The sequence below is a fragment of the Acipenser ruthenus genome, chromosome 23, assembly GCF_902713425.1.
Source record: "Acipenser ruthenus chromosome 23, fAciRut3.2 maternal haplotype, whole genome shotgun sequence".
In the NCBI taxonomy this organism is placed as follows: domain Eukaryota; kingdom Metazoa; phylum Chordata; class Actinopteri; order Acipenseriformes; family Acipenseridae; genus Acipenser; species Acipenser ruthenus.
In genome coordinates this window covers 26,900,322-26,914,312 of record NC_081211.1, presented here as the reverse complement: position 1 = coordinate 26,914,312, position 13,991 = coordinate 26,900,322, and the positions used below count along the sequence as shown (strand labels likewise).

The window sequence follows — 13,991 nt, the reverse complement described above, 5'->3', positions numbered from 1 at the left end:
TTACTGAACACTGGCGCAGAAGTTGCCGAAGTGGATTGTGGTCTAGGAGGACGCCTGGATCCGCCGGAAGCGGTGTCACGGTCGCTACGAAAGAAAATATTAGACAAAAAGCGTGGTACGGTAATAGATTTTAAAATGATGTTATTGTTATTATGTACAACATTGCTGTAGCTTGAATTATTCTTTTGAATGCTGTCAGTCGGTCAGGTTCCAGAAACGGGACCTTGCATCCTGTTGTGCTTCGCTTTCTGCACTGTATTTGAATGTGTTTTGTTTTCTTGCAGATTACTTCTGTTGTTTGAGCTCTCGTTTTGTTTTTTTTACGTTTTGTAAGCGGTGCAATATTTATTATGAAGACGGGTTCTAGAATGTTTGCAGCTTGTCTTTTTTATGTTCTAAAGTCTATTCGTGCAATTAATTTACTGCCCCGACACGGCATTAGTTATAGGCTGTGCAGGCCGACTTCCCTGTCCAGGTTAGTGTGCAAGTGCGCACTGTTTTTGTTACGAGAGGCGAGGGTTGGTTACAAATTGAAATTGTTGATTTGCATTGCTCAGGAAAGCAAACTAAAGCCCCACACGACCTCAGTCTACCGTCTGTTTTTATTTTTCATCCTGGTAGACTCGTTTTTGTCGATTCCTTAGCTCCGGTTAAGCTTTTGGTAAACCTGCCCCGTCCTGGTGATACAGCTATTGTCGATAAACAAACTGGTAAATTCGGAAATAAATCTGAATCATGCAAAACTAAATAAAACCACCAAATTCCTGGAATGTTTAACGATGTCATTCTTGAATTATTTTTTTCGAGGTGAAGAATGCGAAATTAAGTTATAGAATTCAAAAATTATCTCTATTGAGTGTACTGTACGTGACAACAGAACAAAAAATATATTTATACATTTGGTAAAAGATCCGTCAGTACTTAAAAGTCGCTACTAAGATAAGACTGAACGGGTTAAACTACATTTGCACACACTCTTTGTTTGCGTAGTTTATTACCCTTCTCGTGTTTAACATGATAGTTTATCCAATTATTATTATTATTATTATTATTATTATTATTATTATTTTGAGGAGGAGGGCCTAATTTTAAGCTTTTTTGATTTCTTCATGTCCCTTTTGTTTGTGGAATGTGAGGGGACAGATTGTTCAGCCCCTGCGCATTCGAGCTGTGTGGCTGTTGACATTATAAAGTTTGAATAAGCAGTGTCTGTAGAAAACCGGTGTGTGACGCAAGTATTAAAGCCTACTTTTAACTGCGCTTCATTCAAACTAACGCAATTCCATTATTTTAGGTGTAAAAAAAATAAAAAAATAAAAAGCATAACTTTATCAATACTCAACAGTTAGTCAGTGAGCATGGTTTGGAGAGATTCAAATGCTCTTGGTGGGCTCTTTCTTTCTCTGTCCTGAACTTCGCACAAGATGTATTTAGCTAGACCCACCTCCTGGGCACTTTGAGGTTGCATTAAAATTTCAGACTCCCAACCAGTAATTATCAGACATTTTTCTATCAGTTCCTGGTTGCATAAGAGGAACACCTGTTATGTAAGCATTTGTATTATTCTACAGTATAAGCATCTGCTTCTTATTGTGATCCAACACAGCAATTATGACTGTCTGTTTGATGAAAAACTGAAAAGTAATCCCATGCTGACTTTACTTGACCAAATAAAACAAGTTGTGTGGCGTTTATAATTTGTACCAATTGTATTTTTACAGAACACTTTGCTAGAATCTCAGAAGAGGAAACTGCCATCGCTGCGTTCATTCTCTTTTAAACTCTTCATTGACACCCAGCTAACTGTCTTTGTCGCTGGGGGGATAATACGGACTTCTGTATTAAAAAGCTGGTCTGTGGAGGGATTTCCAGCAGGATCCCTTATCCTTGCCACTGCACAGCTATTGATCCGCTCTGGCAGCCCTGGTATGACGGACCAGAGCAGCGACAAGGTGGACAGCTTTGATCTTGGAACAAGTTCAGACGCAAGCATGCAAGGCCAGGATGCCTGTGGTTCACAAAGTCACAGAAATGTAGACAAGACCATGAACCTTTTCACCACCCTTGGCCTCTCACCAGAAGACTTGGATTCGCTGACGCACATTCCTGAGGATCAGCTCACCGTGGAGACGCTGCCGAAGATTATCATGCAGCTGAAGGCGCAGAGAGCCAAGGAACGGGGCACCGCATCGAAGCGCTCTAGGGATGATCGCTCCTCTTCACGAGAACAACCGAACAGAGCCGCCAGTAAGCCTTCCGGCGTCGGGAAATATGGGCAGCTAAGAAAGGGTTCCTCTCGCAGCTACGAGAGGCTTGACTACGATGAGGGGAAAGGAGGAGGCAGTGACCGGTATCCTGAACCGTCCCGTGGTCACCATGAGTCAGAATACGACAGGAGGGGCCCCGCTCCTGTGCCTGAAAGATCATTTATGGAGAGGAGGACAGGGTTCCCGTCTCTCAGCAAGATTGAGGATTACCATGGAATTCTGCCCAAGACCTTTCCACATGTGTGCACCCTTTGCGACTTTGATGTGCATTCTGTCAAGGTCAGTATCTTTCAGGTTTTTAATGTCCATGCTCTGTTTAACATAAATCCTTTCCAGCAAACTGTCCTGGCTTTTATCGGTTAAAGAAAGAGGCTGTTCAATGATTTCATCCAAACTCTGGTCACATTGTGTGCACCCTTTGCGACTTCTATGTGCATGCTAGTAAGGCAAGTGCATGAACAGGTTTTTTTTTTTTTATATATATATTTTTAAAACTTCTATGTTACATTAGTTTGATTAAATGATTTATTTTAAGCTAGAAGGTTGAATAAAAGTTTCCACAATCGTAGTGGTAGAATCAGTTCTTTTTATTTTTTTTAATAGGCTTTGGAGGAACCAATCCTATCTGTATGGTAGGATTTTAGAGCCTCTGCTTCAAGGTGGTATTTTATGTAAGCTAGCAGAAGAAACACAGGCCAGTGCTTCCTATATTGTCGTTCCATCACCCTGGGCCTGCTCCCCAGCAGTGTTTGAAACGAATGTGTTTTACGTGCGGTGTTTCCTTTTTTCAGTCCTGGAGTCGTCATATCGACGGGTCACTACATGCACATAGTCAGCAGCTCCTCCTGGACCAGTAAGAATGATTTATTTATATTTTGTGTTTGTGCCAAATTCTTTTGCTAAATGGTTAGTACGGTTTCATTGAAATGGGATTGAATAAAAAACCTTGATGCATTGTGCTTCCTAGTGGCATTTCCACCTATTCCAACCCAAGCTTAACCCTTTCTATCCTGCATATCAGCATTCATTTATTCAAAGAGTGAACAATGACTAGTGACCAGTGCCCTGTACAGGCAAGTTTATATTTATTCCTTCCTGGCATTTTATTAGTGTGGTGTGTGTGAACTATCCCAAGGTTTATTTATTATTATTTTTTTAAAGAAACACATTTGCTATATTACTTTAACTGTTTATTTTGATTTGCAGGTATCCAGAATGGATTCCCAAGAGTATGCCGAGCAGAGAGTGAGTAGCTTGCCATGTGTGAAAGCAAGAATATTAGCTACTTCGCATTTTTATTTTATTATGTTTTCACCTTCCCCTTTCCTTTTTTTGTGAGTTGCAATCATTCTGAATTCTGTTGTTCCAAAAGTTTTCCTCTGCTTCAGAAATCACCTGCATTGCCTGAGCCTGTAGAATCCTAGTTGCCGACTCCTTTTTAGCAGTTCCTTATTCCAATGAAATCCCATGGTGCACTGGTTGTTCAGCTCTGCTGGCCCTGTCTGTGGTCTATAGTAATGGTATGAAACAGGTTGTGCCAGTGTAATAACGTATGAGATTTGCATTTGCTACATCTGAGGAACACAATTTGTAATGTAGTTCAATGTATGTTTGTCTGGATATTTATGGTCTGGCGCTCCTGGGAAATGAGGTGCCTTGCTGGCTTTTGCTACTGTTTCGAGTGAAAAACACTGTGCTAGAATAGGGATGCACTGCTTGTTCATTCCAGCAGGCAGGATCCTCTTGAGGAGGAAGCTACCAGTGGAGAAGATGGGTTCATTGATACCAGTCCAGTTGGGCATCAGCGGAGAGGAGTAAGCTCTGATTGGAGTAAGGGTAATAGTTGATTTATTGCAGTTCAAAACCCAGTGCATTTTGTTTTGGAAATAAACTTGACTATTGTTTCAAGACAATAGTCAATCAGTATTGAAGTAGGCAACTCGTACATTAAAGCATAGCTACTGACTTGACTGTTTGCTCGTTAATTATGCTGATTTGATTTCACCGAATCGTAGCATATTTGTCTATTTTATTTATTTATTTTTAATTTGGAATCGCAAATTGTATTTTACCCCATTTTTTCCCCAATTTGTTTTCAAGGTGGAGGGATTTCAAGCCAAGATAAGAGAGGGTATTCCATGAAAGCACAAGTAAGTGTGACTCGTTATCAGCTGAAATATGAGGGGAATTGAGATTGCCAACAGGGCACATTTAAGATGGTTTGCTTGACCCATCTTGACTTTGATTGCTTTTCATTTACTAGTGGTTTTGGGGATAGGTAACCCTTAGATTTCACTTACATTTTTTTAAGAGACCTCCCCCCTCCTTAACTTCCTTGAAACTTTTGTTCAGTATACTAAACATTTTTCATTTGAAATTGCCCGCGCTATTTCAGGATCCCAGATATTGGTCTCATATTTTGTATGCGTTCCACAGTCAAATTTAGTTTGCGCTTAAACCTGGTCTCCGGGCTGTAGAGATTTAATTTGCAGCGCTGAAAAATGAAACAGGGAATTTCAGAGCTGTTTGCTGATGACTGCCTTGCAGTGTTTACAGAAAACTGAAGGTGCAATCATGGTGTTGCTCAGTGACGATTAACTTACTAGTTTAACTCCTAATTTAGCTAGGATAAAGAGGCTACATGCAGTTTGTATTTTTGCACTGCAGGTATAAAATAATGAATCTTCCACTAACAGGGAGGAGGAAAAGTGGTGGTTGCAAAGTATCTGAATGGCACGTGTTACCTGGAGGATCTGCTGGAGCTGGCGGAGCCTTTTGGAACTGTAGCTAATCACCTGGTGGTAGTGAACAAGGTACACAACACTGTATTCAATATTTAGCATTTACAAGGAGGCGCCTAATTGAAGTTATGCTTGATCACCACAGTTTAAGGCAGGAAACCATCAATTCCTTCGAAGGAATTGATATTTTAAAGACGTAATAATTGTTGTGACTATTCAACTGCTTTCATTTGAAGCCAATTTAATTGACTAACAGTGACTTCAATGTGAGTAATTTGTTGCCACTATGAGAAGCTAATTTTAACAGAATAACCGCCAATTGTAATTTTCATCAGCGATGTGTTGGAATTGATTACAAGGGATTTGGAATTGGGAATTGATTTTATAAAGGAATTGGAAATTGAATTGTTGCTGTGCTGCTCTCCTGAAAGAACTACTGCTAACAGTTTGCAGTGTGACGTGTGTAAATGACATGATCATTAAGAAATACTTTCAACATGATTAAAATAAGCATAATGGTATATGTCCTTCAGACCTTCCTGGAAATGCTGACACCTGAAGAAGCAGCTTCTATGGTGAAATACTACCAGCGTACAACCCCCATGGTCCGTGGCCACGCAGTCCAGGTGTATTTGTCTTCTGCAATTAAAACTATTCAGGTATTGTTTTTTTTTTTACTTTTACAGAAACAATGTACCTGATTTGCTGCGCTTTTGTATGTGTGCAAGGATAGATGATCCATGTTTTCTGAGTGAAACAAAAAAATTCTGTTTCAATACTTAAATTGCAACACACAGTATCTGTGTGTGGGAGCTTTATTTAGATATGCAAATGTTGTGTTTGTAGACCCACACACAATAACCTGGTTATTTATGAAATCCATGATACAGTAAAGTGTGTTGTTGTACTACTGTATGTGTTAGGATTCAGTGTTTAGAGTTATGATGCACAAACTAAATCTATAAGTGAAGTTTTCTATTTACAACCAGTTACTTCTGGAAATCCAATAAGCTAATCCATCTAGCTTGCTTCTTCTTATATAGTTATTAATGAATATAATTACCAGTGGTTTGTTTACATGTTTCTTTTGAGTGGCTGTTTGTTTTTGTTTAGTAGGATTTTCATAGATTTACCCCTCTTTCAGACACATGGGCGCGTCCGAGCCCCAACGCAAAGCCAGGACTCTGGCTATGCAGTGGTCTATATCTGTAACCTGCCTCCTGATTTTAAAGACTCTGAGTTGATAGAATTGGCTAAGCAGTTTGGTCCTGTGTGGAACTCTCTAATTTTAAAGCACGAGGTAGGATAGCATTTTTAGGAACTGTTTGATTTAAAGTTTGCATGCTAAGTTATTCCAGACTATACATGTAACTGTTTTGTGACCAAAGAAACCATTGTAAATGTAGTTTATGCATTTAAATGGGCTTGGTGATAGAGTGGATTAATGCACAGTGCTGTGCAGGAAGGGATGTGAATCTGTTTGTCTTCCTTTTGTTTTTCCTAGGCGTTTGTGGAAATGGTAAACCCTAGGGATGCAGAGATGATGGTGAAGTATTATACAATACATCCTCCAAAACTGAATGGCAAAAAAATCAAGATAATCACTTGCAAGAAGTACAGGAGACTCAAGTAAGGAAATAATTCATACTGCAATTGCATTATTTTAACAATTCAACAATAGCTAATTATATATATATATATATATATATATATATATATATATATATATATATATATATATATATATATATATATATATATATTAGCTCAAATATAAAAAATCTCAGAGTAGTAGTTTGTCCCTAGCATGCACATAGTTATAAATAACAGAAATGTGTTCTGTTCCTAATACACTTCTGAGGACAGTAAAGGAAGAACACACTGCTCAAACAGTTGTCCAATGATGTATTCTGCCCTAGTATTTACCATCTAGACTCTAGCTTCATGTCTGTTTTGTACCACGTTAGTGCATTGATACAGATCTTCAAATGACTGCTTGGTGTCTGCGTGGTTTACAAGTATCCCAACCGGGGTGATTTCTGATTCTGTATGATAGGGTGAAACCTGGCACCGCTTCACATAGAGGGAAGGAGAGCAGCAGCAGCAGCAGCAGCGGTGGCAGCAGCAGGCGGACGAATGAAACACCCAGAAGAAGCAAGCGGTCCAGATCCAGGGAGAGAGCTTCCACAGCCAAAGAGGAGGGGGGGTCCTCGGGGAAGGAGGAACAGGAGGAGCCTGGAGACCAGGGATCAGAGGTGATGGATATGGAGAGCAATGCCTCGGAGGAGGAGGAGGGGGTGGAGCTTGGGGAAGAGGAAGATCCAGAGGAGCCTGACCCATTTCTGGACTGTACTGAAACCCAAGGGGAGGAACCAAAGGAACAATCCCAGGAGAGTTCAGAGACCCAGGAAGAAGGGCAAGTGGAGGCGTCCTTGGAAACTTCAGCAACCCAAGGGGAGCAAGCAGAAAAGGACTGCCTGGAAAGTTTAGAAACCCAAGTGGAGCAGCCGGCAGAAAAATCCCTTGAAAGTTTAGAAACTCAGGAGGAGGAACCGGCAGAAAAACCTCCAGAAGGTCCAGGAACCCAAGGAGTAGAACCGCCAGCTAAAGCCCCAGAGAGTTTGGAGACTCAGGAATTGGAAACGGCAGATACATCTCTGGAGAGATCCGAGACCCAAAGGGAGGCCCCAGGGGAGGAAGACAGTCAGCCAGCAGACGAGAAGGCAGCGGAGGCCAGTTTTCCTGAGGAGGTAAGAAGCACAGTTCATCCAGGCGTCAGAAAACCTCTGGTTTATGTGTGTGTTTTGTAGCAGTCAGGGGTTATACTGTAAGGCATGGCTTTTGCTTTAAGAAAAGCATTTAAAGCCCATATGAAAAGCTGTGCTGTATAAAAGAATCTGAAGGGTGTTGGACAGGGATATGTTTTTATTACCATGCATAACTACTCTTTAGAAATGTTTTGGAATGAGCATGATTGGAAGTCCGCTTGACTTGCTCGTATTTTTGTCTTGCAGGAGGAAGGAACCCCAGAGTTCCCTGATAACTTGGAGGATTTGGTTACTTTAGATGAGGTGGGAGACGAGGAGGAGGCGGAAATGACAAGGCTGGATTTGGAAACGGCTGCTTCGTCTTCCAGTAAGCATGCCTCATTAAGAGGCTAATGTGTTAAAGGAAGCCCTCGGTTCACAGTAAACTAACCATTTTACCTTCTCTACCAAAATATATATTGCCACAAATGTCAATTTTCCTTTTATTATGTGAATGGCATGCATGCCATGTGTAATTCAATCATTACCAAACCCACAGTCATTAAGCTTCCCTATGACACTGAAGTAGAAGACAGAATGTGTATCTTTGTTAGTAATCATGCTTTTGTTTCTGTTGCAGGTAGTGCACAAAAAGAGAAAGAGGTTGGTTGAAATACCATTGAGACAAAACCAAGAATGTATTTGTATTCTTAACCCGACTATGAAAAACTGTTTATATTGAAAAGGTCCATGTGTCTAGATATAACAGATCAGTTGGTATGTCTTGCTAATGGTCTGTTGCCTCTGTTCAAGGTAATGCATTTCAGTATTCAAAAATCCTAACTTTAATATTAAGCTGTTATACTACAGATGGAGACCAACCTGTTCTTTCAGTAAACAGCCTGTTTGTACACAGTGAATCCCATGACATCTTTGGGCAATCAAAGACGTTCAGGGAGTATTCGTTTATAATAAAGATATACTAATACAGTAAATTAAAGTCGTTGCACACTGTAAAGAACATATATAAACAAAACACGTCAGGCTCGTACACAAAATACAGACTTGTTGTGCATGGTACAAAAATAAGACATTTGTTAAATGCTTATTTGTTGTAGTTAAATTTAGAAGAAATGTTTTTTGTTTCACAGGGGTTGAAGATGGTCAATGTTAGTTTCTCTAAGAAAGGTTACAACTTGGTCAAGGAAATTCTCCGCCTGGCTGAACCATTTGGGAAAGTGGTGTTCTACAAAATATTGGAACAAAGGAATGAGGTACATATTTGCATGAATGTACAAGCACTGGAAGACTAAGAGAATTTACTGGAAGAAATTCCTATTGCAGTATAGCTTTGTTGATCTGCCACCATCACAACAGCCCCATTTTCAAATGCGATCCCTTATAAAGCATGAGCTAGGCCTGGGGATTACTCCGGGAATGCCGCATTAGCCCTGGCAATCCTGCTGGAGAGGCAGGGACTGCAGCGGTCCTTACTAGCAGCTTGAGTGCACACCTGTCTTCAGGGACCAGGAGCTCGGCATCATCCGCTGACCAGTGGGATTGGCAGTGGCACTGGGATCGGGATGAGCACTGACATTTACTTCTCATGAGCTGTTGTGGGCAGTTGGTGTAGAGAGGGAACATTCTGAATTGGGGAGAAAGCACACACACACACACACACAATACTAAAAATGAATTTTCTGTAACCGTGGATAATTTTTTATTTTTTTTTCCCCCTCCAATGATAGGCAATTTTAGAAATGTCAACAATGGAGGAAGCGAGACAAATGGTGGATTTCTACAAAATCAAGCCAGCTATGCTTTATAGAGCCAGTGTTAAAATCACTTTGTTAAAAGTAAGTTTGAAATATACACGGATGTAAGGAACCACATATCTATTGTGATGTAGCAAGGAATAAAGCAGACATGTTTAAAAGATTCTATTAAGAATTGGCGTTCAAGTTGTAGCAGATTATAGTCTTAAATCTATTGCAACGTTTGTTTCAGAATTTTCATGGCGGGCGAGTCGTCTACTTCCACCAGCTGCCTTCCTCGTACTTTCCGATCCGCTCTCTCTTAAAGCTTGCCAGACGGTTTGGGAAAGTGAAGTACTATGTGTTGATCTGGGTCCGCAACGAGGTACTGAAAAGCTTCTTCTGGAATACATCAGTGTAGCAGATGTAATGCTGCTTGATTATGTTTATGCACGTGTATGTGTGCTCTGTCAGATTATACATAGGGCTTCTGTTTTTATTCATTTCATTTTTCAGTGCTTATTTTTGAGCTAATTTCGAGTTATATGTAAAAAAAAAAATTTTTTTATATATATAAGCGGTTACTTTCCGTCACAATATGTATCATAACTCGACAATACTTGCAGACTTCAATTGTACGTTTTTTCCTTTCCTGTCTTCCACAAGGAAATCCCTTATGGTCACTGGCGTATTCTTCTGGGGTTTTTGTGTGTTTAGGCTTTTTTTTTTTAACATTTTGCCACAATTTGCAATTCTATTCTAAATTCCATGAGCATGTAAATACTACCTATAGTACAGTAAGATAGCATTAAATCTCTCAAGCATGAGCATCTCGTTGTAAATCTCTCAGGTGTGTTGCAGTCCTCCAGTAGAAATGTAGGAATTTGCTTCAACTCGGTAGTTGGGGTGGTTTACAGTATTCAGAACAAATCAATGCAAGATACAAGTCGGGAAGGAGGGACATTGCCCAACTGCACTTTGTAGTTTTTTTTTTTTTTTTTTTTTTTTTCACGAGGAAAGGGGTCAAGTCAGCGTGAATTGAGTAACCTTTCCTGTGTGTTTTTCCGGTGTTTGTTGGATATACACCGATTTCATTTTTTTTTTTTTTTTTTTTTTTTGTATCGGGGGGGGGGGTGTTTTATCGGTTAAAACTGAAAATCAGATGCCCCAATCATACAACACTGAAGGTCATCTCAGTTCATTAAGCAGCAATAGCACAGATCCAGCCCAAACCACGTAAACACAATGAACTGTGCAGCTTTACTGCTTCTCTGGAATTCTAGCCATGCAGTTCGATTACTGCTGCAGATGGAACATGCATCGCAGTTAAAATAGAATTAATTTAGGCGCCTTGGTTTAGCACAGTAAATCTTGGTATGAACTGAATCTAATAGAATGGATATTTCTTTCAGGCTTTTATTGAAATGGAAACCTCTCGCTCTGCCTTGGAAATGTGCCGGGAGTACAAGAAGAACCCTCCAACTTTAAACGGCAAAATGTTGTCGGTTTACCTGTCCTGGAAGGACAAACTCATGAAAGGGTAGGTACTGGTAGGGTTTTATTATGATGATAAATACATTTTGTATGTTCTAATGTCCTGTAAATTCTGCAGGTGTATGATTTTTTTTTTTTTCTTCTTTTCCCTGGTGCTTTGAAATTTTTGCAGGAGGAGAGTACCTTCCTGTTCCCCTTCACCTGAACCTCCTAAAAGATCCAAGAGGGAGCGGCCGGAGAGGAGCAAGAGAGAGGATGAGACGTCCAGCAGCTCTAAATCCAGAACCAAAGAAAGGGAGGAGGAGGAGGGGCCCCCGCAGAAAAGGGGCCGCAGCCAGGAGACAGGGGAGCAAGGAGAGTCTCCGGTGAAGACCAGGGAGGGGGAGCAGAAACAAACCAAGGACAAGGTGCTGTTGGATAAGGAGGCTGCAGGCAGCCAACAAGAAAAAGAGACAGCTGAGGAGCCCAGCCTCAGTGAAGGGGTAAGCAGCAGCCAATATGTCTGTCTGGGGGACTGCATGGCAGCCGTGAGCATCTTTGTAGTCATAGCCTTCCGATTTATTTTATAGCAACGTTACTATAGTCTTGTGAGAAATGGTAAACAAACACTTTGCATATTCAGAACAATGTGAAACAGCTAAATGCCTATTTTGTAAAGCAACCTGGTTTTGTTGGATACTTTCATTATGGATTATAACAAAAAAAAAAAAAAAGCAGCTGTTCTTGATATGAAGATGTGTGTGTTTCAGGAGGCTGGCGTTCCATTCACAACAGATGTTGAAGTAAGTGATGAAGCAGGTCTTCCAGAGGGTCTAGGAGCTGGGGCTTCTGCATCTAACAAAGTAAGCAGCCAGGCCCCTCATAAACAAGGGGATAAGAGTGAAAGCACAGAAGAGACCTTGCCGATGACAGTTGAAACGGAGCCCATGGAGACTGAGATTGTTAATAAAGGAGGTGCATGTGACTCTGCGAATGAGCAGCACACTGGTACTGATGAGAAGACTGTGCACAGCATCAAGCCTGAGCCCACACCTACCACCCTGGGACCATACCAGCCGAATAATCCCGTCGGTAAGAGAACGTTCTGGGTGAGGCTTTCAGTGTTCACTACAGTAATGCAGCTTGTGGCATCAAGCAAGGGCTGTGACTTTATTGGTCATTGCGTGGGAACCCAGAATCTTAATGCTCCAGTCCTTGTGGTTTGCTGATTGTAAATACACATGTAAAGAATGCAAACCCCACACGTGTTGTGCTATATTACAGGTGTGGAGCATGTGAAGGCTGGTTTCTATTGCAGTCTCTGCAGCCTGTTCTACACCAGTGAAGAAGCAGCAAAAGTCACCCACTGCAGCAGCCTGGCCCATTATCAGAAACTGCAGGTAAAATATTGCAGCTATTGCCACACGGTCACCCTTTTCTGTAGAAGATCTGTATTTTCTTTCTTGTTTTCTCAATCCTATTTGCTGTTGTTTTCCATGATTGAACAAGGTGATGTCTTTTGAAGACCTGTTCAATGAAGTGCTTGAGCAGTCATAGTGTTGAAAGGAATGACTGGTGGTGTCTGTACAATGGCTCACAATTTTGCTGTAAAATGGTTTCTTTTTTTTTCCTCCAGGAAATGTTAAATAAAGAGAATACAGCAGCAGAAAGATCGTCAAGCTGAAGGAGAAGGGTTTCAGTCCACCAGACCTTGGGTTCAGCCTGTCTTTTTAAAAAAAATAATAATAATACATTAAATGCAGTGAAAAGAATTCACATCCGAATTATTAAAGCTGGTGTATGGGTAAAAGGAAAACTTACTGTCCTGTACATTGGTCCTCCTCGTTTAATATTCAGTTGTGGCTGACTGACACTGTTTTGTTGTTGTATTTTACTTTTCCTGGAGAGCTCATCTAGTTACGGCCAAACAAGAACTCAGAATGAATAGGAGGTGCCGTTACAAACACTGCTCTGCAAATCGTGGAAATGAAAGAATCAGACCAAGGGAGATTTCTGATCAGTTCAATTTGTTATGCGTACAAGGTGCAGTTTCTATGCAGGTGTTTCTTTTTTTGTTTTTTTTTTTGTTTTTTTACATTGTAGTTCAGAGTATTGGGTGGAAATGAAAAACACAAAGGCTAGGTACTATAACTTTAATAAACATAAATATTCTAGAAGTCTACTTTCTACACAGAGAGAGAGAGAGAGAGACTTTTTTTGTTGTTACAAAGGCATGTTTTGATTTCAATTCATTAACTGACAAATTGGAACCTAAACATGGTGCAAAAGCTTTTCAAGTTCAGTATCACTGTCGCCAATACCCTTAACCCATGCAAAAAAATATTGCTGCAGTTACATTTTTACTGTGTTTTACTGTACCTTGTATAAATAAAATCAACCTCTCAGACCTGGAGCAAGGAAAATGACATGTTCTGGTAATTAGTGATATCAATAAATGACTTTCAAAAACTGAATTTCAATAATTTTAACAAAAAACCTGTTGAACAAAAGTGTTTCACATCTGAGTGAACCAAGGTTTCAATTTGGGAGAGCTTCTTTTTATTTCATTTTTGGTTGTAAATGGAGTAAGTTTCCTCATCCTTGAATTGATGTTTAAACACTAAGGACTGACTATTCTGAGTATGTACTTAAGCAAACCTCACACACTGAGGGGGGATTCCCAAATGTAATTGGAGTACACAAGGATAAACTGGCTCAGCTTTTTGTATTTTAACTTCATTGTATGCTCTGTTGAGCTCAGTTTAAGTGATGTTGTTTCTGTAAATATGATTTGTCTTTTTAGTTCCAGAGCTTCGTAAAAACAGAGGTTTACTCAACATGTTACCCAGCATTGAAAATACCCCCCTTAGTCACACACTTATGTGTACCAGACCAGACATCCCCTGTAATTGTTTGACGAAGTGTAAATATAGTTCACATGTTTGAAGACACGCATTTGTGTTGCACATGCTTCAGTATTAAAGTGACTTTCATTTTGGTTTGGGTTTT

The 13,991-nt window shown here is 40.3% G+C and overlaps 1 protein-coding gene across 4 annotated transcripts; it reads left to right on the top strand.

Moving 5' to 3' along the window:
* The first annotated feature begins 7 nt into the window (after window positions 1-7).
* LOC117431823 (matrin-3-like) lies at window positions 8-13,980 on the top strand. 4 transcript variants are annotated; one of them, XM_034926943.2, is made up of 21 exons: window positions 8-115; window positions 1,722-2,546; window positions 3,059-3,120; window positions 3,474-3,512; window positions 4,000-4,103; window positions 4,368-4,417; window positions 4,964-5,080; window positions 5,542-5,667; window positions 6,153-6,308; window positions 6,513-6,637; window positions 7,065-7,758; window positions 8,023-8,143; window positions 8,396-8,418; window positions 8,907-9,029; window positions 9,504-9,611; window positions 9,763-9,894; window positions 10,922-11,049; window positions 11,176-11,485; window positions 11,753-12,074; window positions 12,267-12,382; window positions 12,619-13,980. In XM_034926943.2, the coding sequence occupies exons 2-21, from the start codon at window positions 1,929-1,931 to the stop codon at window positions 12,664-12,666; spliced, it is 3,522 nt and encodes a 1,173-aa protein (XP_034782834.2). In that variant the 5' UTR covers window positions 8-115; window positions 1,722-1,928; the 3' UTR covers window positions 12,667-13,980. The 4 variants fall into 4 exon arrangements, with proteins under 4 accessions (XP_034782834.2, XP_034782833.2, XP_058853042.1 ...); XM_034926942.2 differs by having other exon boundaries at window positions 3,997-4,103; XM_058997059.1 differs by having other exon boundaries at window positions 9-115; window positions 4,000-4,097.
* The last annotated feature ends 11 nt before the right edge of the window (window positions 13,981-13,991 follow it).

What these genes read in the sequence shown, in the direction of transcription:
- LOC117431823 (XM_034926942.2), top strand. Translation starts at nt 1,929, where the DNA reads ATGACGGACCAGAGCAGCGACAAGGTGGACAGCTTTGATCTTGGAACA. An exon ending in CTCTAATTTTAAAGCACGAG is followed by an intron (nt 6,309 to 6,512) that starts GTAGGATAGCAT and finishes TGTTTTTCCTAG; the next exon opens with GCGTTTGTGGAAATGGTAAA. An exon ending in CCCATTATCAGAAACTGCAG is followed by an intron (nt 12,383 to 12,618) that starts GTAAAATATTGC and finishes TTTTTCCTCCAG; the next exon opens with GAAATGTTAAATAAAGAGAA.